The 25,247-nt window shown below is 44.1% G+C and overlaps 2 protein-coding genes across 3 annotated transcripts in view; both read left to right on the top strand.

Moving 5' to 3' along the window:
- Positions 1-14,099, top strand: part of ythdc2 (YTH domain containing 2) — a 44,647-nt gene extending 30,548 nt beyond the window's left edge. Inside the window, exons 27-31 of one of the 2 annotated variants that reach the window (XM_082171206.1) lie at positions 1,232-1,337; positions 1,808-1,922; positions 5,608-5,814; positions 6,677-6,859; positions 13,143-14,099. In XM_082171206.1, the coding sequence (XP_082027332.1) occupies positions 1,232-1,337; positions 1,808-1,922; positions 5,608-5,814; positions 6,677-6,859; positions 13,143-13,196 (665 nt within the window). In that variant the 3' untranslated portion in view covers positions 13,197-14,099. The remainder of the gene's footprint in view (positions 1-1,231; positions 1,338-1,807; positions 1,923-5,607; positions 5,815-6,676; positions 6,860-13,142) is intronic. The other variant, XM_082171207.1, reaches the window with a different exon arrangement.
- Positions 14,100-16,952: 2,853 nt separating this feature from the next.
- rcl1 (RNA terminal phosphate cyclase-like 1) overlaps positions 16,953-25,247 on the top strand; it is an 18,563-nt gene continuing 10,268 nt past the window's right edge. Inside the window, exons 1-6 of the mRNA XM_082171285.1 lie at positions 16,953-17,115; positions 17,765-17,836; positions 18,013-18,188; positions 22,861-22,935; positions 23,065-23,189; positions 23,699-23,824. Coding sequence (XP_082027411.1) covers positions 17,001-17,115; positions 17,765-17,836; positions 18,013-18,188; positions 22,861-22,935; positions 23,065-23,189; positions 23,699-23,824 — 689 coding nt within the window. The 5' untranslated portion in view covers positions 16,953-17,000. The remainder of the gene's footprint in view (positions 17,116-17,764; positions 17,837-18,012; positions 18,189-22,860; positions 22,936-23,064; positions 23,190-23,698; positions 23,825-25,247) is intronic.

Below are 25,247 nucleotides of genomic sequence, written 5' to 3'. Positions count from 1 at the left end.
AATAATGGATTCTAAACCTCAAATAAATGCCACAATCAAGACCTGGAAACAGATCTGAGGGAGAAACACCCAGAAACTCCTCATATGTGCCACTCACAGGTATAATAAGGGTCGTTCCTCACCATTAATGCTTGAAAACACACATACATCTCCTTCCATTAATAATAATGGCCAGTGCAGTGGCTGAGATATAGTACATAAACCTACCAGCGTCCGTTGCCATGGTTTGTGGAATGACTTAACTTATCGCCAGAGGAAAAAATGAAGTTTTAGTCGCATAATATCGGTTCATGGAAACGCTGTAATTTCGCGATAGTTTTTTTCCGACATTTTTAAAAAATCGCAAAAGTTTTGTGCAAATCTGTAATGGAAACGAGCCTAGTGACTGATAAAGCCTCACAAATAACATGCAAGTATTGTGGTCCCAGACACCAGTCATTTAGTAATAGCCTATATTCAGTCCTTCTATCCCGCACACCTGTGTGAATACTGATGTTTTCGTTATTGTATTTCAAATAGGGCCAATTGATAGGCTACTCCTAGGCTCACGCTTTTAAATTACAGATGGCCTACTGATGTTTTTGTTCTTGTATTTTCAATATTATAGGCTATTATTTGTGCATAAACATATGTGACCCTGGACCACAAAACCAGTCACATGGGTACATTTTTTGAAATTGAGGTTTATACATCACATGAAAGCTGGATAAATAAGCTTTCCATTGATGTGTGGTTTGTTAGGATAGGACAATATTTGGCCGAAATGCAACTATTGAACATCTGGAATCTGAGGGTGCAAAAAAATCGAAACATTGAGAAAATCTCCTTTAAAGTTGTGCATTTATGTTGGCGATTGTGCAGCATTCACTCACACACATACATGTTTTATATATTTACGGTAGGAAATGTACAAAATATCTTCATGGAACATGATCTTTACTGAATATCCTGATGATTTTTGGCATAAAAGAAAAATCGATAATTTTGACCCATACAATGTATTGTTGGATATTGCCTCAAATATACCTGGTTTTGTGATCCAGGGTCACATATCTATAGTAATAAACATACCGTTTGTTTAAAACTGCAAGCTGCAAGCTTACAAGAGCGATAATATCATTAAATGTGAAGGGGGTCCTTAAATATTTTCTTAGGGGAAAAGGGGGTCTGAAAAAACGTTTGGGATCCACTGGTTTAAAACACAGTTTACTATCTTGTGTCCCTCACACAGGCCTCCAGCAGCCCACCGGCATCGGCCAGAGACCCCGACCCATGAACTCTGATGAGGCCCCGCAAACGACCTGCAGGAGCCCGGAGGAGCTGCCCAGCCCCGACAGGTGTGTGTGCGTGTGTGTGTGGACTAACTGTTAAAGATGGCATATCATGAAAATCAGACTTTTTCCGTGTTTAAAGCCCCACTGAAGAGCCTTGGAACGCGCAGCTTTGTTTGATGCGAAACAGGAAGTTAAGGCGGGACATATTGAATGGCTCCTCCCCCTTTTCCAACAGCCAATAGCGTTTAGTTTCCCTCACAGACTGACAGCACCATGAAAGTGACTCCGAGCACTGATGATACGCTGATGATTCAATAGTAGAGGATTCACTCATTTCATTCTTAACCGTACAGTTGGAGAACGGAATAAACCTCGAGTGTTTGAGCAGTCGAACACACACTCCAACCCATAATGCAGCTATGCAGCTATGCAGCGCCAGGCTGGTGTGATGCTGATGTGTGTGTGTGTGTGTGTGTGTGTGTGTGTGTGTGTGTGTGTGTGTGTGTGTGTGTGTGTGTGTGTGTTTCCCGCAGACCTCGGCTGGTGTCTCAGATAAAGAATCACAGATCGCTTCACTCGAAGCCGCCGGTAGAGGATCGCATCCCGTTCAACAGCGCTGACGACCCTTCATCTCCCGCTTCTGGGAAAGTATGTGACATCACGAGGTTCAAGACTTTAGATGCTCCTCCAATATTTAAGACAAAACCGGTGTTTTTTTTCATGTACTGGTTATTGTTAGGCTATACCAAACATCCAAAATACACTTTTAAAGTCCCCCTGTGGTGAAACTCCAGTGTTTAATGTAGTTTATGTGTCTATGTGGTGTTTTTAATCTGCTTTAAGACAAAGCATGTGTAAGTTCATAAGTCGACAGCATTGCTGAGTATTTCCTCCTTAAAACTGCAGTGAACCAAAGACAGTCTCAAACACACGCTTTGAAATCGCTGGTGTTTCTGACGTCACAAACTACCTTGTAACCAATCAGATCAACGTGTGATCGTCAACCAGTGGATCTCTGAGCTGAGTGAGTGAGTGGAGGCGGGGCTCATTTGCATATTCATAGAACCGTGCATACTAAATGAGGCGAGGGTGTCGAGTTACACTCAAGCGAGTTTTAAGGGATAAAATTATTGACTACAGGGGGACTTGAAGTGTTTATTTTATTGCACTTTATTTGCTCTGTAAAGTCATAAATCTCCACTTCAGCAGCTTACACACACACCAAACCTTACAGTTTTATTCATATCTATATGCTGAAGCTTTATTCATATATCATTTGCCTGATATATACAACATTTTACTCCTTAAAACATGATGAAAATGTATTTTTTTGGATGAAAAGAGAAATCCAGAATCTCCTCTGGAAAAACATTCAGTATGTCAACAAAATCAGGCAAGAATCTTAAACCTGGCTTCATCCACTCTTCTGGAAATGAATGGATATTTAATCAGATAGTACCTAATTTGCATATATATATATATATATATATATATTTTTTTTATCCTTTATTTAACCAGGTGAAACTCATTGAGATTAAAATCTCTTTTACAAGAGAGACCTGGCCAAGATGCAGCATAAAAAAACATAAAGAACAATTTCCAACATATATAAAAAACAACAAAAAATTAATTTAAAAAAACACATCAAATACACATACATATATGTCCCTGTGCTGAAAAATGCTTAATACAACTTTATGAACAGTTACACTGACCAATGTTTACCTGCTCCACATTCTTCAGAGTTGAAACAAACTGTCTATAAGAAATAAAGGTAGTCATTTTCCACGATTTCTGAAGAATGTTCAGGCAGAAGGTGCTGCAAACATAAAGGCTTTTTTGCCTAATTCTGTTTTGACACGGGGGACCAACAAGAGTAGTACATCATTTGAACGTAATCCATAATGGCCGTGATTTCTTGTTAAAAGGACACTCAAATAGGTAGGAGCTAGTCCAAGAAGTCCCTTGTAAATGAAACATAGCCAGTGAGTGTGCCTTCTTGCATAAAGAGAGGGCCATTTAGCTGTATAATAAAGGATACAATGATGTGTCCTATAACCACAACCAGTGAAAAAACGTCCAGTTTCTTCAAACATTGGGCAGAAGCATTCATATATATCAGATCAACATAATCTAATATGGGAAGAAAAGTGGCCATCACCAGGTATTCTCTAGCGCGAATGGATAAGCATGATTTTGATCTGTAAAGATAGCCAAGCTTTATCTTAAGCTTAGAAACCAGATAGCTAACATGAGTTCTGAAACATAGTTTAGAATCAATGATTATACCCAAATATTTATAACTGTTAACTAACTCAATTTCATTTCCTTCAGAAGTTGAGATGCTTGAAGAAGAAACTGGAAGTTGTCTTGAGTTTGTGATTACCATTATTTTTTACTTTTGTACATTTAAGACCAGCTTAAGCTGTTTTAAAGGGTTCTGAACAGTATTGAATGCAGACTGCAAAAGTTCAAGGGCTTGTGCAGTAGATGATGCAGTACAGTACATAACAGTGTCATCAGCATAAAAGTGATACATAGCATTCGATACATTTTCACAAAGTTTGTTATATAAATTGAAAATAATATGGGCCCTAATACTGAGCCTTGAGGAACCCCCTTGGAAATAGGCAAAAATGAAGACACAGAACCAGCCAACCGAACACTTTGGGTTCTACCTGACAAATAATTTGCAAACCAATCTACCGAATGCTTAGACAAGCCAATGTTCATTAGACTATTCACAAGAATGCAGTGATCAACCGTATCAAACGCCTTCGAAAGATCTATAAACAGCGCAGCACATATTTTCCTATTATCCAATGCCCCAGCAATATCATTTATCACCTTTAATGCTGCAGATATGGTGCTATGTTGTTTCCAAAACCCTGATTGAAAAGGTGATAAGATATCATTCATGTTTAAAAATTCCTTTAGCTGCTCACCAATCAGGCGCTCAAGGAGTTTAGCTAAAATACACAGCTTCGAAATAGGCCTATAGTTATTTAAAATAGATGGATCACCCCCTTTTAGTAATGGTGTAACATGGGCTGACTTCCATACTTTAGGGATGTCGTTTTCGACAATTGTTAAGTTAAAAATATACGATAAAGGCTCCGCAATAAAGTCAGCTGCTAACTTTAGAAAGAAAGGATCTAAATTGTCAGGACCAGCAGACTTTTTTGTGTCTAATTCCTGAAGGGCTTTATGGACTTTGTTAATTGATAAAGGAGAAATATAAAATAGTTTTTCTGAAGGTAAACATGGGTCAGAGGGGTTCTCCTGTACGCAGGAACCAGAAGAAGAAGGACATAAGGATTCAAATAGGGATCCTGAAGAAATAAAATGCTCATTAAAGCAAGCTAACATTTTTTGTTTATCAGTCACCTTGCCTGAATCAATCATAACATGAGGAGGTAGTTCACTACTGCTAATATTTCCAAAAGAGGCTTAAATAATTTTCCAGGACTTGCTTGGATTATTTAGATTTTTTGTAGTTTCATTAATGAAATACTCTGATTTTGACTTTTTAATGAGAGATGTAAGCCTATTTCTCAATTGCCGAAAATAAACCCAGTCCGTATCACTCTTTGATTTCCTGGCCCTTGACCAGGCAGCATTCCTATCCCTGAGAAGGCATGAAATCTCAGGAGAAAACCAGGGATTATTTCGGCCTTTGACTCTGAATTTACATACAGGGGTACATATTTAAACATTACATCTCAGAAAACATTCTTAATATAGTCAATTAACTGGGTAAGTATTAGGGATGGACCGATATGAAAATAACCGATACCGATAACCGATAATTCTTTATATTTGAAAGCCGATAACCGATATATCGGTCAATAAATCTAAATATAAATTTTTATATAATTTTGAGAGCCTGATTACAAAAACAAAAGTCTCACCATTAACATCCATGTCTCAAACACACAATTATAATGTTCTCATGATAATGTTATGTAGCCGATATGACAGGCTTGCGCTGCACATGTTGCACTGAACTGTACTTTCCTTTTTTGTAGTGATTCCAATCATATTTCAAGCACTTCATAATCATCATGTTGAACAGTGCACATCTGAAGTGTCTCAGCTGAAGGAAATAATACATTATTTATCGGCTTTAATATATCAGACAAATTTTCTTATCAGACCGATAACGATAATATTCAAAATGAACCGATATCGGCCGATATATCGTAAGTAAGTATGATGCTGTCCTTGTGAAGGTCTTTCTGGTGCATTTGTCATCAAAATGAACAGCAGTAGAGCAGTAATGGACACTGATGATTGTTGATTGAGTTGAAGTGTAATGCTGTGGTGTGTGTAGAGCTGCACGTCTCCGTCCCCGAGGCCACCGCGCTCCTGTGTGCGATACTTCATCATGAAGAGCAGCAACATGAGGAACATCGAGCTGTCCCAGCAGAGAGGCATCTGGTCCACGACCCCCAGCAACGAGCACAAGCTGAGCCGGGCCTTCCAGGAGAGCAGCGCCGTGTTCCTCGTGTTCTCCGTCCAGGGCTCCGGACACTTCCAGGTGTGTGTGAGACGCCACGAGGGTTGGGAATCCAAAATCGAATAACGATACCCGAGTGGCGACAAACATCCATCGTTGCTGCTCAAATCAACACTGATCTGGGCTGTCAAATACAATTTTTCATTTCGAATATTCATTGAGTTAAAAAAAAAAAACCATGCATTTTAATTTCTGGTGTGTCGAGACGCGCGAGACATGATGACGTAACTGACGCGGTTAGTTTTTGTTAGCTTATCCAGCACAGCGTGGTGTGGCTGTGGCAAGCCATGTTTACTTTTATTCATTCTCAAGAGATGAATTCTTGACATCAACAATTCAATTTTAATAAGTTAAAATGCTAATAATAAAGGCGTTCTGAAGCGAAGCGTTTGTGTAAGAAAAATATTCATATTTAAAACTTTATGAAGTAAAATAACGAGCTTCCGGCCAAACGAACATACGGATTCGATTCAAGTCTGAGCGCAACTAATGCGAGTAATGCGACACTGCTGATATTTACGCTACGCCATGACGCGCTACGCTAATACTGACGCCACGAGTTGTGCTTCAGCCGTAAGTGGATTCCTGTGCGAACAATTAAAAAATTAATGCACTTTAAAAAGTCAATGTCATTTCATTTCAATAAAAGATGCGATGCTTGATTTGTTTTTATATTTGCTCATTGCGCTCGCTTGCGCCCTCTTGTGGACACAGGAGACAATACAACACTTCTTCCCTCTAACATAGTATTGCATTGAGAATTCAAATATAATTCGAATTTTGCTAATATTTAAGAAAGTAAATCGAATTTAGCTTTTCAGCCATTTTGTGTGTCTGTTTCTCTCCTCTCTCTCTCTCTCTTTCTCTCTCTTCTCTCTCTCAGGGTTACGCGCGCATGACGTCGTCCATCGGGGGCGAGCGGTGTCTGGACTGGGGTTCGGCGGGGCTGGGCGGTGTGTTCGGGGTCGAGTGGGTCCGTAAGGAGAATCTGCCGTTCCAGCTCACGCAACATCTCCTGAACCCCTGGAACGACAACAGGAGAGTCCAGATCAGCAGAGACGGACAGGTGCGTCACACACACCCTCCTGGCTCGGGTCACACACACTCTCCTGGCTCGCGTCACACACACTCTCCTGGCTCAGGTCACACACACTCTCCTGGCGCGGGTCACACACACCCTCCTGGCTCGGGTCACACACACCCTCCTGGCTCGGGTCACACACACTCTCCTGGCTCGCGTCACACACACTCTCCTGGCTCGCGTCACACACACTCTCCTGGCTCGGGTCACACACACTCTCCTGGCCTCGCGTCACACACACTCTCCTGGCTCGGGTCACACACACTCTCTGGCTCGCGTCACACACACTCTCCTTCCTCGGGTCACACACACTCTTCTGGCCTCGCGTCACACACACTCTCCTGGCTCGGGTCACACACACTCTCCTGGCTCGGGTCACACACACTCTCCTGGCCTCGCGTCACACATACTCTCCTGGCTCGGGTCACACACACTCTCCTGGCTCGGGTCACACACACTCTCCTGGCTCGCGTCACACACACTCTCCTGGCTCGGGTCACACACACTCTCCTGGCTCAGGTCACACACACTCTCCTGGCCTCGCGTCACACACATTCTCCTGGCCTCGCGTCACACACACTCTCCTGGCTCGGGTCACACACACTCTCCTGGCCTCGCGTCACACACACTCTCCTGGCTCGGGTCACACACACTCTCCTGGCTCGGGTCACACACACTCTCCTGGCTCGGGTCACACACACTCTCCTGGCTCGCGTCACACACATTCTCCTGGCCTCGCGTCACACACACTCTCCTGGCTCGGGTCACACACACTCTCCTGGCCTCGCGTCACACACACTCTCCTGGCTCGGGTCACACACACTCTCCTGGCTCGGGTCACACACACTCTCCTGGCTCGGGTCACACACACTCTCCTGGCTCGCGTCACACACATTCTCCTGGCCTCGCGTCACACACACTCTCCTGGCTCGGGTCACACACACTCTCCTGGCCTCGCGTCACACACACTCTCCTGGCTCGGGTCACACACACTCTCCTGGCTCGGGTCACACACACTCTCCTGGCTCGGGTCACACACACTCTCCTGGCTCGCGTCACACACATTCTCCTGGCCTCGCGTCACACACACTCTCCTGGCTCGGGTCACACACACTCTCCTGGCCTCGCGTCACACACACTCTCCTGGCTCGGGTCACACACACTCTCCTGGCTCGGGTCACACACACTCTCCTGGCTCGGGTCACACACACTCTCCTGGCTCGCGTCACACACACTCTCTGGCTCGGGTCACACACACTCTCCTGGCTCGCGTCACACACACTCTCCTGGCTCGGGTCACACACACTCTCCTGGCTCGCGTCACACACACTCTCCTGGCTCGCGTCACACACACTCTCCTGGCTCGGGTCACACACACTCTCCTGGCCTCGCGTCACACACACTCTCCTGGCCTCACGTCACACACACTCTCTGGCTCGGGTCACACACACTCTCCTGGCTCGGGTCACACACACCCTCCTGGCTCGGGTCACACACACTCTCCTGGCTCAGGTCACACACACTCTCCTGGCCTCGGGTCACACACACCCTCCTGGCTCGCGTCACACACACTCTCTGGCTCGCGTCACTCAACACTCTCCTGGCTCGCGTCACACACACTCTCTGGCTCGGGTCACACACACTCTCTGGCTCGGGTCACACACACCCTCCTGGCTCGGGTCACACACACCCTCCTGGCTCGGGTCACACACACCCTCCTGGCTCGCGTCACACACACTCTCCTGGCTCGGGTCACACACACTCTCCTGGCTCGGGTCACACACACTCTCCTGGCTCGCGTCACACACACTCTCCTGGCTCGGGTCACACACACTCTCCTGGCTCGGGTCACACACACTCTCCTGGCTCGCGTCACACACACTCTCCTGGCTCGGGTCACACACACTCTGTGGCTCGGGTCACACACACTCTCCTGGCCTCGCGTCACACACACTCTCCTGGCTCGGGTCACACACACCCTCCTGGCTCGGGTCACACACACCCTCCTGGCTCGCGTCACACACACTCTCCTGGCTCGGGTCACACACACCCTCCTGGCTCGGGTCACACACACTCTCTGGCTCGGGTCACACACACCCTCCTGGCTCGCGTCACACACACTCTCTGGCTCGGGTCACACACACTCTCCTGGCCTCGCGTCACACACACTCTCCTGGCGCGGGTCACACACACCCTCCTGGCTCGGGTCACACACACTCTCCTGGCTCGCGTCACACACACTCTCCTGGCTCGCGTCACACACACTCTCCTGGCTCGGGTCACACACACTCTCTGGCTCGGGTCACACACACTCTCTGGCCTCGCGTCACACACACTCTCCTGGCTCGGGTCACACACACTCTCTGGCCTCGCGTCACACACACTCTCCTGGCTCGGGTCACACACACTCTCCTGGCTCGCGTCACACACACTCTCCTGGCTCGGGTCACACACACTCTCCTGGCTCGGGTCACACACACTCTCCTGGCTCGCGTCACACACACTCTCCTGGCTCGGGTCACACACACTCTGTGGCTCGGGTCACACACACTCTCCTGGCCTCGCGTCACACACACTCTCCTGGCTCGGGTCACACACACCCTCCTGGCTCGGGTCACACACACCCTCCTGGCTCGCGTCACACACACTCTCCTGGCTCGGGTCACACACACCCTCCTGGCTCGGGTCACACACACTCTCTGGCTCGGGTCACACACACCCTCCTGGCTCGCGTCACACACACTCTCTGGCTCGGGTCACACACACTCTCCTGGCCTCGTGTCACACACACTCTCCTGGCGCGGGTCACACACACCCTCCTGGCTCGGGTCACACACACTCTCCTGGCTCGCGTCACACACACTCTCCTGGCTCGCGTCACACACACTCTCCTGGCTCGGGTCACACACACTCTCTGGCTCGGGTCACACACACTCTCTGGCCTCGCGTCACACACACTCTCCTGGCTCGCGTCACACACACTCTCCTGGCTCGGGTCACACACACTCTCCTGGCTCGCGTCACACACACTCTCCTGGCTCGCGTCACACACACTCTCCTGGCTCGGGTCACACACACTCTCCTGGCTCGGGTCACACACACTCTCCTGGCTCGGGTCACACACACTCTCCTGGCCTCGCGTCACACACACTCTCCTGGCCTCGCGTCACACACACTCTCCTGGCCTCACGTCACACACACTCTCCTGGCTCAGGTCACACACACTCTCCTGGCCTCGGGTCACACACACCCTCCTGGCTCGCGTCACACACACTCTCTGGCTCGCGTCACTCAACACTCTCCTGGCTCGCGTCACACACACTCTCTGGCTCGGGTCACACACACTCTCTGGCTCGGGTCACACACACCCTCCTGGCTCGGGTCACACACACCCTCCTGGCTCGGGTCACACACACCCTCCTGGCTCGCGTCACACACACTCTCCTGGCTCGGGTCACACACACTCTCCTGGCTCGGGTCACACACACTCTCCTGGCTCGCGTCACACACACTCTCCTGGCTCGGGTCACACACACTCTCCTGGCTCGGGTCACACACACTCTCCTGGCTCGCGTCACACACACTCTCCTGGCTCGGGTCACACACACTCTGTGGCTCGGGTCACACACACTCTCCTGGCCTCGCGTCACACACACTCTCCTGGCTCGGGTCACACACACCCTCCTGGCTCGGGTCACACACACCCTCCTGGCTCGCGTCACACACACTCTCCTGGCTCGGGTCACACACACCCTCCTGGCTCGGGTCACACACACTCTCTGGCTCGGGTCACACACACCCTCCTGGCTCGCGTCACACACACTCTCTGGCTCGGGTCACACACACTCTCCTGGCCTCGCGTCACACACACTCTCCTGGCGCGGGTCACACACACCCTCCTGGCTCGGGTCACACACACTCTCCTGGCTCGCGTCACACACACTCTCCTGGCTCGCGTCACACACACTCTCCTGGCTCGGGTCACACACACTCTCTGGCTCGGGTCACACACACTCTCTGGCCTCGCGTCACACACACTCTCCTGGCTCGGGTCACACACACTCTCTGGCCTCGCGTCACACACACTCTCCTGGCTCGGGTCACACACACTCTCCTGGCTCGCGTCACACACACTCTCTGGCTCGGGTCACACACACTCTCTGGCCTCGCGTCACACACACTCTCTGGCCTCGCGTCACACACACTCTCTGGCCTCGCGTCACACACACTCTCTGGCCTCGCGTCACACACACTCTCTGGCTCGGGTCACACACACTCTCCTGGCCTCGCGTCACACACACTCTCCTGGCTCGGGTCACACACACCCTCCTGGCTCGGGTCACACACACTCTCCTGGCTCGCGTCACACACACTCTCCTGGCTCGCGTCACACACACTCTCCTGGCTCAGGTCACACACACTCTCTGGCTCGGGTCACACACACTCTCTGGCCTCGCGTCACACACACTCTCCTGGCTCGGGTCACACACACTCTCTGGCTCGCGTCACTCAACACTCTCCTGGCTCGGGTCACACACACTCTCTGGCTCGGGTCACACACACTCTCTGGCTCGGGTCACACACACTCTCTGGCTCGGGTCACACACACTCTCTGGCTCGGGTCACACACACTCTCTGGCCTCGCGTCACACACACTCTCTGGCTCGGGTCACACACACTCTCTGGCTCGGGTCACACACACTCTCTGGCCTCGCGTCACACACACTCTCCTGGCTCGGGTCACACACACTCTCCTGGCTCGCGTCACACACACTCTCTGGCTCGGGTCACACACACTCTCTGGCCTCGCGTCACACACACTCTCTGGCCTCGCGTCACACACACTCTCTGGCCTCGCGTCACACACACTCTCCTGGCTCGGGTCACACACACCCTCCTGGCTCGGGTCACACACACTCTCTGGCCTCGCGTCACACACACTCTCTGGCCTCGCGTCACACACACTCTCTGGCTCGGGTCACACACACTCTCCTGGCCTCGCGTCACACACACTCTCCTGGCGCGGGTCACACACACCCTCCTGGCTCGGGTCACACACACTCTCCTGGCTCGCGTCACACACACTCTCCTGGCCTCGCGTCACACACACTCTCCTGGCTCGGGTCACACACACCCTCCTGGCTCGGGTCACACACACTCTCCTGGCTCGCGTCACACACACTCTCCTGGCTCGCGTCACACACACTCTCCTGGCTCGGGTCACACACACTCTCTGGCTCGGGTCACACACACTCTCTGGCCTCGCGTCACACACACTCTCCTGGCTCGGGTCACACACACTCTCTGGCTCGCGTCACTCAACACTCTCCTGGCTCGCGTCACACACACTCTCTGGCTCGGGTCACACACACTCTCTGGCTCGGGTCACACACACTCTCTGGCCTCGCGTCACACACACTCTCTGGCTCGGGTCACACACACTCTCTGGCTCGGGTCACACACACTCTCTGGCCTCGCGTCACACACACTCTCTGGCTCGGGTCACACACACTCTCTGGCTCGGGTCACACACACTCTCTGGCCTCGCGTCACACACACTCTCTGGCCTCGCGTCACACACACTCTGTGGCGTAACGAACGGTAAAAATACATTTCCATTAAATATGATACTTAATCATAAATAACAGTTAGTGTTTGATAAAGCCAGTGTTAACATTCCTGTTTAATTTTGTTGACATATTGAACTTTTTTCCAGAGGAGATTCTGGATTTCTCTTCTCATCACGGCATAACTCAGAAAATACTGTCAACAGGCAGAAAAAAATAACAAATTTTCATCGTGTTTTAAGGAGTAAAATGTTGTATAAATCAGGCAAATGATGTATGAATAATGACATATTTAAGCATTTTTTTCCTTGTAAAAATGTCTTCATGCCTTAAAATATCTTGACTGTAACTCGACACCCTCGCCTCATTGAATATGCAAATGAGCCCCGCCTCCACTCACTCACTCAGCTCAGAGATCCACTGGTTGACGATCACACGTTGATCTGATTGGTTACAAGGTAGTTTGTGACGTCAGAAACACCAGCGATTTCAAAGCGTGTGTTTGAGACTGTCTTTGGTTCACTGCAGTTTTAATGACTCGCTTGTTTCATTACTGGATGAATCAGTGTTTTTGAATGATTCAATGACTCACACATGTTTTAACAGTCTCTTGTCTCCGTGTGTGTGTGTGTGTGTGTGTGTGTGTGTGTGTGTGTGTGTGTGTGTGTGTGTGTGTGTGTGTGTGTGTGTGTGTTGAACAGGAGTTGGAGCCTCAGGCTGGGAGTCAGCTGCTGCAGTTCTGGGACCGAATCTGAACCGAACGATCCGGATCGACATCAGACACACAATCACACTGCAAAAACATCATGTTCTTCCTCAGTGTTTCCAGCACTAACATCTAAACATTCTTAAATCAAGATACATCTACTGGAGAAGAAGAATAACTGAAGATATTAAGTCTTGTTTAATGAAAAACTCATCAAAATGAAGTGAGAATCTCATTTTCTCTTTAAATTAAGATTCTTTTTCTGACTCCATTGTTGTTTGTTCTTGTTTTAAACTGAAACTCACTTCATTTTAACAAATTTTTCATTAAACAAGTCTTAATATCTTCAGTTATTGCTTCTTCTCCAGTAAATGTGTCTTGATGTAAGAATGTTGAGATATTAGAGCTGGAGAACGAGACAGAAACACTGAGGAAGAACATGATTATTGCAGAGTATCATGTTTATTTGGTTATGGATGTTAATAGACTGAAGTATTAAGTAAATATGTGTATGTTTGTTCTGGCTGTATGACTCGGGCCTCTTACACTTTAGAGATGTTTTATGAATCTAGTGTTTTTAAATCTTCATGATCACAGTTCGAGAGTTTCTTTTAATTGCTGTGCAAGTGTTTCTGTCATCTATGATGGCTCTGCACAGACTCGTTCACTTCAGTGTTTAAGGGGAGTATGAAATGCTGATCGTCTTGTGTTTTGTTGGAAATGATTCTTCTCTCGGTTTGTTTTCTCTGTTAACTGATCATAAGCTCAACTTGACACGATCGACACGTTAATGTTGTGAATTAAACGATGAAAGCTGAAGTCGGTCGATCCAGTCTAAAGTTCAGTTTTCTCGTGGTTCATTTGTACGATCATTAGTTCTGTCCGGATGTTCAGTGTTTGTTTTGAATGATGCAAATGTATAATTTGCAATAAAAAAAATTCTTTGCATGTTTGTTTGTTTTCTTGTCTGTTTATTTCTTTAGAGCCTAAAAATGATTTAAAATAAGATAAACCTACGGTGGCCGAGAAGTGCAAAACAAAACAATTCCGAAAACAAAACAAATTTGAGTCAAGTATGAGTCATGACGTATTTTTACTATTGTTACTAATTTTGTAAGGCATCATTGAGTGCTTTTAAACAAAATGCATTATTATTATTTACTAAAAGTGACGGGAATTAATGAAATCTCAAAGCTCTCTATAACTTTATCATGCATGGCCGAGAAGTGCAAAATAAAACAATTCCGAAAACAAAACAACACATTTATAAACGAAAAGGAAAGACTAAAAACTAATTAACAAGTTAGAAAACACAATAACAATTCCGTAAACAAAATAACAAATCAGAAAACAAATTATCAACTCAGAAAACACAAGTCAGACAAAACTGGCGAATGGAATACTGACCGCTGATTGGACGAGACATCTGTCAATCAAGGCTCGTAGAACAGCAGACTGCTGCAGGAGAGTCGATTAGCTGTCCATTTAACCGGATAATTAAGTGTGATTATTATGGAGAGACACAAACCTCTTTCACACATCATCTGGTTTGGTCAGACACAATGCTAATAGAGCTCGATCTGGTAAAGAGAGAGAGTGGGCGTGTAGAGTAAGAGCAGATTTAGCTTTTGACGCGAACGAATGAGTTCGAGTCTCTTCCCGAATCCCTCTCTATACCATCTCTTATCAGGTCGGAGAGGCATTCAGTTTTTAATAAAAATGAAGAATTTTTTTAGAAATCTAAATAAAGTGTATAACAGACACTTAATATACCTACAAATTACAATATGATAATCCATTTGCTCTGAATAGCAACTCTAATAGCCTCTGCCAACTTTACATCTAAGAAAAGTTTCCATTGGCAATGGAATTTACTAAATGCATTACACAGCATTTATAATGCTATGATAATTTTGTGTATTATTGGACATATGAAATTATTTTTAAATGACATTACCCGTTATATATGAAACTAACACCTCCAGTAGGTGGCAGCACGTCACAGACTTGATCAATCACTCAAACGATTCGTTAAAATGGCCGATTCATTCAGGAACAGTGGTGTTGCTCGGAGACATTTAGCTTTGGCTTAGTTTGGAACTATTTTCTTTGGCAAAACAGAGGAAACAAACTTACATTATTGGCAAATTGTAATTCACAATATTAACTTCTTGTGTACTGATCTGTATAAAATGAATATCACATGTGGAAAAACAGCACTCTTGTGTTTAAAGGGGTGGTTGATTATGATTTGACTTTTCTAACTGTAGTTAGTGTGTAATGTTGCTGTTTGATCATAAACAACATCTGCAAAGTTAGGATGCTCAAAGATCAAAGGAAGATACTCTCTTTTACAAAAAATCGCTTTTTAAGAACTACAACAAACGGCTGGAAGGAACTACATGAGCTTCCTATTGGGTTAGTGACATCACAAACCCTAGAATTTACATAAACCCCGCCCCCCGGAACACACAACAAAGGGGGTGAGTCCATGTTGAGAAGAGGTAATAGGATTTATATATTTATACACACATACTTAAGCACATTCTTTCTCTCTTTTTTCTTTGTTGTCTATCTTTTTTTAATTCAATTGCTTGTTCTATGTGTCATGTGTTTGACTATGTACAGTTGCACAGTATGTTCCTATTTATTCCTGTAGCCTCTTGGCCAGGTCATGTTTGTAAATGAGAAGTGGTTCTCAAACAGTTTACCTGGATAAATAAAGGTTAAATAAATAAATAAAATTTGCTAACACACAAGCTCTTGAAGCTCCGCCCACTGTGCCAGGAGCAGCAGCTCATTTGCATTTAAAGGGACACACACAAAACAATGTGTTTTTGCTCACCCTCAAAAAGGGACAATTTTAACATGCTATATAATAATATCTGTGGTGGACATCAGAGACTTATTTTACATCTTGCAAAAAGGGGCATTATACCACCCATTTAACTATACCATATTATATAAGACATAAGCTCATGCAGGGGCATTGCCCCTATATCTGGAATATTTGGGGCATTACTGCATTATAATAGTGTTTTTGTTTGTTTTATGCAACGTGAGTGACATACTAGATAATGTCAGCTCATAAATCATAAAAAAAAACAATTATTATCGTAGACGATACAGCTCTAATATTTACACATGCACACGCAAATCGACTTCGTTCTCATATTTGTTATTTTGCTTTCGGAATTTATTGTGTTTTCTAACTTGTTAATTTGTTTTTAGTCTTTCTATTGTGTTTATAAATTAAGTCAAGTCAAGTAGGCTATATTTGTATAGCGCTTTTCACAATACAGATTGTATCAAAGCAGCTTCACAGTATTAAATTTAAATAATACAACAAAGTTTGTTTGAAGAGGAATTTATTGATTGATAAAATTAAATTAAATATCCCCAAAATATCCCAACAAAATTTGTTGTTTTATTTTCGAAAATGTGTTTTGCACTTCTTGGCCACCGTATTAACCAGCTATAAATCGATCATACCATCTCTTGTTTTAATTAACTAAATTTTACTTCATCTTGATCTTGAAAAACATGGATATATATATGAGAGAATGTGATTTCTAGACCTAGTTGTCTAGATACTCAGCAATGGTGTCGACTTATGAATGTACACATGGTTTGTCTGAAAGCGTATTCAAAACACCGAATAGACACATAAACTACTTTAAACGCTGGAGTTTCACCACAGGGGGACTTTAAATGACCTGGCTGGAGTTTGGCGCCCTCTTGTGGTCGTCGCATGTAGCGCTGTATTTCCGCCTTCGCGTTTTGTCGCTTGTCCCTCGCGGGCTCTCGTCCGTGTTGAGTCCAGCCTGTACAGAAACCACACGTGTGTAACATCATGGAGTTCGAGGGCTGTAACTGCTTCAGACAGAGGCTCGTGTTGTCCACACTGAGCGGAAAACGAGTGAAAATACGAAACATCAGGTCTAAAGATGACAACCCCGGCCTGCGAGGTGACCCGCGCTCACACACACACACACACACACACACACACACACACACACACACACACACACACACACACACGGTGTTCTGGTTCCTCACACTGTTTATTTACGTTCAAGCTATAATATTTCCCTCTATTATTTAGAAGTTTTTATTATTATTCTATGTATTCCGAGCTTTGGCAATATTGTATTATTTACAGTCATTGCCAGTGAAGCAATTTTGAATTGAATTGAATTGAAAATAAGCAGATATCAATAACAACATTAGTCTTCATCAGCATTAAAGCTTCTGTAAATGCATTATATATGAGTGGTGTTATCATCATTTTTTTCTTATGATTAATTAATATTTTACATTTTTCTAATTCGTTTTCTTCAGTTATTTATATTTATTCTAGATGAATATTCTTTATTTTTCCAAGCTGTTATTATTTTTATTAACAAAATTTGAATGGATTTGTTTTTATTGCATCAATGTATTTTTATATTCTATATTGTACATTAATTTATGATTTTATTCTGAATATTTTACTCTCTTTTGAGTCATAAAAATGTACATAATTTTGTCCATCCATGAAAAAAACAATGATATATTAATGTTGTAAAGACACACATAAGCGAGTTTATGTCCCTGAACCGTGACTCTTCCCATCAGACTTTGAGGCGAGCTTCATCCGACTCCTCGATAAAGTGACCAACGGCACGAGAATTGAAATCAACCAAACGGGTGAGTCTCATGTCATCAGTCTGGATGATGTTCAGCATATATGATGATGCCGGCATATAATGCAGCACAGACTGATGAAGTCGACAGATTTAGCTAATAAACCTGTGTGTGTGTGTGTGTGTGTGTGTGTGTGTGTGTGTGTGTGTGTGTGTGTGTGTGTGTGTGTGTGTGTGCAGGAACGGTGCTGTTCTACCAGCCGGGGCTCCTGACGGGCGGCCCTGTGGAGCACGAGTGTCACGTGACGCGGTCGGTGGGATATTACCTGGAGCCTCTGCTGATGCTGGGGCCGTTCATGAAGAGCCCGCTGAGAGCCGTGCTGAAGGGCGTCACCAACGACCCCAACGACCCCTCCGTGAGTGTGTGTGTGTGTGTGTGTGTGTGTGTATCCTCCACACCTGAAGCTCATCACGAAACACACTCCCAATCCTGAACCGGGTCCATTTACCCTGTACACTCATGCAAAACATGCTTCTTTTGCCTTGTTTCCAGTCCAAATATCAAAAAATTCTTTAATCAAGATGTATTTACTAAAGTACTAAAATGCCATATGATATTATGTCTTGTTTTCTGGGGAAATAAATCAAAATTAAGTGAGTTTTTGCTTAAAACAAGCAAAATTATCTGACAATAGGGGTGAGAAAAATAATCATGCAACATGGCAGATATTTGGCTTTTTTTAAGCAAAAACTCACTTAATTTTGATTTATTTCCCCAGAAAACAAGACATAATATCATATGGCATTTTAGTACTTTAGTAAATGCATCTTGATTAAAGAATTTTTTGATATTTGGACTGGAAACAAGACATAAATAATAAGTAAGAAAAGCATGTTTTGCAGTACACACACACACACACACACACACACACACACACACACACACACACACACGTGTGTAAATCTGGGTAAACCCCAAAACCAAGAGAAATCAATAAGAAATTATATTACATAAATAAAATGAAGGCTATTTAAGATTATTGTCATGACAGTGAAGCAAATGCGACTGTAAAACAGTGTATATCATTTTATTTAAATCAACATAAACACAAATTAAAACAAATACTATCATGATATATAAATACTTTATTATTTAAATATATTATTGTTTGCATTATAGTAGTAATAACTAGAATGTACATTTCCTGAAGAAAATGTGAAGTGGTGCTTGCAGTGGCAAAACTCGCCACTGGGCAGATGCTAACACAATTAACATGTTGTGATACCATGATATACCACGTTTTAGCATTATTTACCACGATTTACCATGTTTCTAAGATGATTTACTACGATTTACCACATTCCAGCATGATTTACTATGATTAACATGTTGTTAAAATGATGCTAGCATGATTAGCATGTTGTTAACATGATTAGCATGTTGGTAGCATGATGCTAGCATGATTAGCATGTTGCTAGCATGCTTTTAACAAGATGTTAGCATGATTAGCATTTTGCTAGCATGTTTTTAGCCAGATGCTAACATGATTAGCATTATGCTAGCTTGATTAACATATTGTTAGCATAATGCTAGCTTGAATAGCATTTTGCTAGCATGATGCTAGCTTAATTAGCATATTGGTAGCATGATTAGCATGTTGCTAGCATGATGCTAGCTTGATTAGCATTATGTTAGCATGATGCTAGCTTGATTAGCATGTTGGTAGCTTGATGCTAGCATGATTAGCATGTTTTTAGCTAGATGCTAACATGATTAGCATGTTTCTAACATAATGCTAGCTTGATTAGCATGTTGCTAGCATGATGCTAGCTTGATTAGCATTTTGCTAGCATTATGCTAGCTTGATTAGCATTATGTTAGCATGATGCTAGCTTGATTAGCATGTTGGTAGCTTGATGCTAGCATGATTAGCATGTTGCTAGCATGTTTTTAGCTAGATGCTAACATGATTAGCATGTTGCTAGCATAATGCTAGCTTGATTAGCATGTTGCTAGCATGATGCTAGCTTGATTAGCATTTTGCTAGCATTATGATAGCTGATTAGCATGTTGCTAGCATGATGTTAGCTTGATTAGCATGTTGGTAGCATAATCCTAGCTTGATTAGCATGTTGCTAGCATGATGCTAACATGATTAGTATGTTGCTAGCATGTTTTTAGCAAGATGCTGTTGCCAGGTGGTGGTTGCTAGGGTTTTCTGGGTGGTTGCTATGGTGTTGCTAGGCAGTTGCTAAGGTGTTCTGGGTGGTTGCTAGGCAGTTGCTAGGGTATTCTTGGTGGTTGCTAGGCAGTTGCTAGGGTATTCTTGGTGGTTGCTAGGGCATTGCTAGGTGGTTGCTATGGTGTTGCTAGGCAGTTGCTAGGGTGTTCTGGGTGGTTGCTAGGCGTTTTGGGTGGTTACTAGGCAGTTGCTAGGTGTTCTGGGTGGTTGCTAGGCAGTTGCTAGGGTGTTCTGGTTGGTTGCTAGAGTTTTTTGGTGGTTACTAGAGCATTTCTAGACGTTGCTAGGGTGTTCAGGGTGGTTGCTAAGGTATTTTTGGTAGTTGCTATGGTGTTACTAGGTGGTTGGTAGTTGTCAAATATGGTTACTATGGAGTTTTTATAGAGTTCTTAAAATCTTTAATAACGAGTTCCTTCAGTACGGCACTCGGCCTGCGGCCTCGTGCCTATGGCCGAATAGGCACAAGCATGGAGCAATATCGCAAGGCTACGAGTGTGATATTGCTTTAAAAAATGTAAAAAAAATGTTTTTATATTATTTATTGGTTTAGGGTGGTTGCTAGGGAGCTCAGAGTGGTTGCTAGGGTGCTGTAACTGGTTGCTAGGGTGTGGCTATGAAGATTTTAGGCCATTACTTATTGGCTGCTTGATAATATAAATCCTCTGAGGGAGAGAGAGAGGGAGAGAAACGCAGGGGTGTCAGGCCCTTTGGAGTGGTGTGTGTGAAAACGGCAGTTGGGATTCAAATGTTTTTAGAACTCCCCATGTAAAGTCAATGGGACTTTTTTGGCCGCTTTTTCGTCCGCTGTGCAAACATCGTACACCCGATCGCTTAGAAAAGTCATAGCACACCTCTCCTCAATGAGCCGGTCGATTTGACACCTCACTCAGGCGTCTGTGACAAACGGTGCGGGGCAAGTTACGCGCCAAACTTGTGGCGGAATAATAAGAAGAAGAAGAAGAAGAATAATAAGTATGAGTGACAATAACACTAGTGGTGCTTTGAAAAAGCACCACTAATAATGTGATTTTTATATTAAGTAATGCCAATTTAATTGTCATGAAAATGTCATGATGATGTCAAATCCTTAATTTTCTTTATGCAAAAATACCTTTTTTATTTTATTGTGATGAAATATGACCTTTATGAGATTCACCATGAGCTGCAAAAGATGTGACACGAGATTTATTAGATATACATTCAGATCTGTTCTGATCCAGAGAGAGATGTTGGCATGAATAGATATGAAACGGCCTTTTCAATCACACTGCATCATTATTTCTGTCTTACAATCATATAATATTATCATAATAGTTCTGGATAAAAGTTTATAGTTCAGATATAAACACTGATGACTACAGTAGAGATCAGAATAGAGTGAATCAGCTTTTGAAAGTAATTTTCTGCTTTAAATAAAGATTGAATCATTACATCGTTACACCAGTAGGTGGAGACAAGAGACTGTTCAAACATGAGTGAGTCATCGAATCATTCATTCAAGAGATTCACTCAAAAACACTGATTCATCCAGTAATGAAACAAGTGAGTCATTGAATCATTCACTCAAGAGATTCACTCAAAAACACTGATTCATCCAGTAATTGAACAAGTGAGTCATTGAATCATTCACTCAAGAACACTGATTCATCCAGTAATGGAACAAGCATAGACAGTATATAAACTGGACACAGCGACCCCATTGGATTCAACGGAGACAAGTGAAGTCAATTAGAAGCACTAACTTCCTGATGGTCGAGCGTACTGCGCAGACTCAAACTGAGCTCGACGACGTAGATGTGACGTGAGCAACCCGTCTATCTACTAGTAGCTGTGCCGAGAGAAATCTGAATCATTCCCTTCTGAAACTTGCAGAGACGGAGAGTGTGAGTAGGAGGTGTCCATGAGCTAGAAGCAGGAGAAACTTTTGCCAAGTATTCTGATTAATTACTTTGTCATTTTGCCTCCACGTCCCCCCGATTGCGCGCGAGCTTCTCCTCCTGTCCATACGGTAATCTCTCTACTGTGCGACAGAGAGTCGCGTGGTTATGACGCAATCGTTAGCCTATTTTTACAAAAACTGCTTCTACGGGGCCATAACGTAAGATACAAGGTAATGGAGCCTTTTATACATTTTCGTGTTTCTTTAGAAATAAATAATGGACAAATGGAGTCTTTAAACGCCTCAGATGTAAAGTTATTCGCTGTCAAAGTGACGCCAAAATGAATGGGAGTCAATGGGATGCTAACAGCAGGTGATGGTCCGCTAACCAATGGCGGCGCCCGGGGCTACTTCAAAATAATATGAAACCCTGCCCACCTGGGAACAAGTGAGTCATTGAATCATTCACTCAAGAGATTCACTCAAAAACACTGATTCATCCAGTAATGAAACAAGTGAGTCATTGAATCATTCATTCAAGAGATTCATTCAAAAACACTGATTCCTCCAGTAATGGAACAAGTGAGTCATTGAATCATTCGCTCAACACGACTATTTGAAAAAAATCTAATTTATTAAATATTATAATTGATTCGATTCTGATTCCATGCTTTTTGTCGCTATAGTTAAAAAAAAACAAACAAATTTTTCTTAAATGTGCAACTCGTTTGTTTGTCTATTAACATCAGCCCTGTTAATGTGAAGATGCTTCATGAGTCAGAGTCCAGCAAGTGTGTGTTTATAGTTTTACTGTTCACACACACACTCACTCTCACACACACACACACACACACACACACACACACACACACACACACACACACACACACACACACACACACACACACACACACACACACACATCATGTGTGATAGTGTAATCTGAGCATGTTGTGTGTTCTGCAGCCGGATCTTCTGAAGGTCACAGCTGTTCCTCTGATGAAGAGCTTCGGGATCGATGGAGACGGTCTGGAGATAAAGGTGTGTGTCACTGTTTCCAAACACAACCCTGCTTTACTGTGGGTTTGAATAAAGCATGAGTGTGTGTGTGTGTGTGTGTGTGTGTGTGTGTGTGTGTGTGTGTGTGTGTGTGTGTGTGTGTGTGTGTAGGTGGTGAAGCGAGGCGTGGCTCCCGGAGGAGGAGGAGAGGTTCACTTCTCCTGTCCCGTTCGACGCTCCATCAAACCCGTTCATCTCACGGATCCCGGGAAAATCAAGAGGATCCGAGGAACAGCGTATCCTTCCTCACCATCCAATCAGATCATCTGATGCTCACCAGTTTAACCCTTCAAAATCACCCCAAGCACAGAAAGGGCTTTTATTTCATTTTGGTCATATTTTTTCTATTTAATGCAATTATTTTGTTATTTATTATTTTATTTGCCTAGAAATAAAATGACTAGATTTAAATGACTAGATTTGATCAATAAATAATCAATAAATAGTCATTTAAGCACATTCCTCACATTTAAATTGAAAACTCACAATTTCATGCATAACCCTTTTAATACAGCTCTAAATATCTTACATTGGGAGTCTATGTCGATCTTGTGTGGAAAAATAATAATATAAGATGATATTTCATGACTCTAGATGTCCTTATATCTCTATATGGAGTAAATGAGCTGTTCCTCTGGGTCCTAAAGCCAGTTTCTCTTCAGTGTGCATCAGATACACATGTAGACGTTATACAATAATTTTTTTGTAAAGTTTAAAATTTTTTAGATCCTTGATGTTGCGTCAGATTCTCGGTGAGAGTGTCTCCTCAGATGGCCAACAGGATCGTGGACTCCGCCCGGAGCGTCCTGAACACATTCATCCCGGATATTTACATCTACACGGACCACATGAAGGGACAGAGCTCCGGGAAGTACGTTCACACACTGATTCACATCACTGATGTTTTCTGTTCTTCCCCCGTCTGTCATTGGCCAGTCGAACAGATAGTCCCGCCCCCAAACTCGTGTCATTGGTTGAGTCAGAAGTTGACTTGTCAGGTGGTGTGTGGGTTGTGTAAGTGTGTGTCTGTCAGTGTGTGTGTGAGGAAGTGCGTGCGTGTGTGTGTTAGACTTGTAGTCAAGACCGCCTAAACCGAGACCAAGACACTACCAAGACCAGAGGGTATCGAGACCGAGACCAAGTCGAGACCGGAGGGGAAAAAAAACAGACTAGTGTTGAAGCTAAGCAAGCAACTTGTATGAATTCAAGAACAGCAGCATACTAGGGTTCAGCCGCAGTTTACATTCAATACATATTAGACGGTATTACTTCAACTACACAGGCAGAACAATACAGAGACAGACCATGTCATGTGTGTGACTGTGAGCTCACTGTAAATGTTTTTGCAGACTGGGTGAGATCAACTATGTGTAGCGATTGCATGACGGCTGTTACTGCACTATTAGAGGATTGAGACTCCCTTAACTTTTGTGTACTGTTGAGGACTGACATGACTGATGGTTCATCTGACAAAACATCAAACACCTCCAACACCATCTTGCTCCTCCAACAACTGTCTAAAGAATGAGAAATATGTAACCAATTGAAATTATACTTAATGTGTAGATGAAATCGTAACATCAAATTAAAGATACACAATTATAAACTTGGATTAGGCCTAATGTTTAGTCAACACAACGGAGATATGCATATGATATTTAAAAGACCATTTATTTAGTCTAACACCATCTTCTGTGTTAGTCTAACACACACACACACACACACACAGATATCAAAGTCACAAATTCATCTAAGCAAATGCCTGCCTATCTCTGCCGATTTCGGAGTCTCCAAATGAATCCATTCTGCAACTTTTAAATACATAATTCAATTTAAAAAAACGAAATTATAGGCTTAAGTGCAGGATCCGAAAGTTGATCGTTTTGTCGCTATGGTTACACACACACACACACACACACACACCGTTGGCAGTGCGCTCAAAGTCATCTGTCAGTTGTGCAGTTACCCAAAATCTCCTGAATGAAGTGAAAACCCATCATGTCACTGATATTTGTTTTTTAAATCAAGTGATCAAAGTGCTCGTTGCCGCGGCGATCAGTGGCGCGGATACAGTGTTTTCTGGTGTGCGCGCGCTTCAATCCGTTCCGTTGCGGATAATAATGTTGCATTATCGAACGTTGTGTCGTCGTGGATATTGTAGTATTGTATTGCTAAATTCACCGACCACTATGTCGGTCCGAGACAGCGAGACCTAGACAAGACCGAGAGGTCCGAGACCAAGACAAGACCAAGACCAAAGACCGTCAAGGCCGTGAGACATACATCACTAGTGT

The sequence above is a fragment of the Leuciscus leuciscus genome, assembly GCF_965113295.1.
Source record: "Leuciscus leuciscus genome assembly, chromosome: 5".
NCBI classification, from domain to species: domain Eukaryota; kingdom Metazoa; phylum Chordata; class Actinopteri; order Cypriniformes; family Leuciscidae; genus Leuciscus; species Leuciscus leuciscus.
This window is presented reverse-complemented; position numbering and strand designations above follow the sequence as displayed.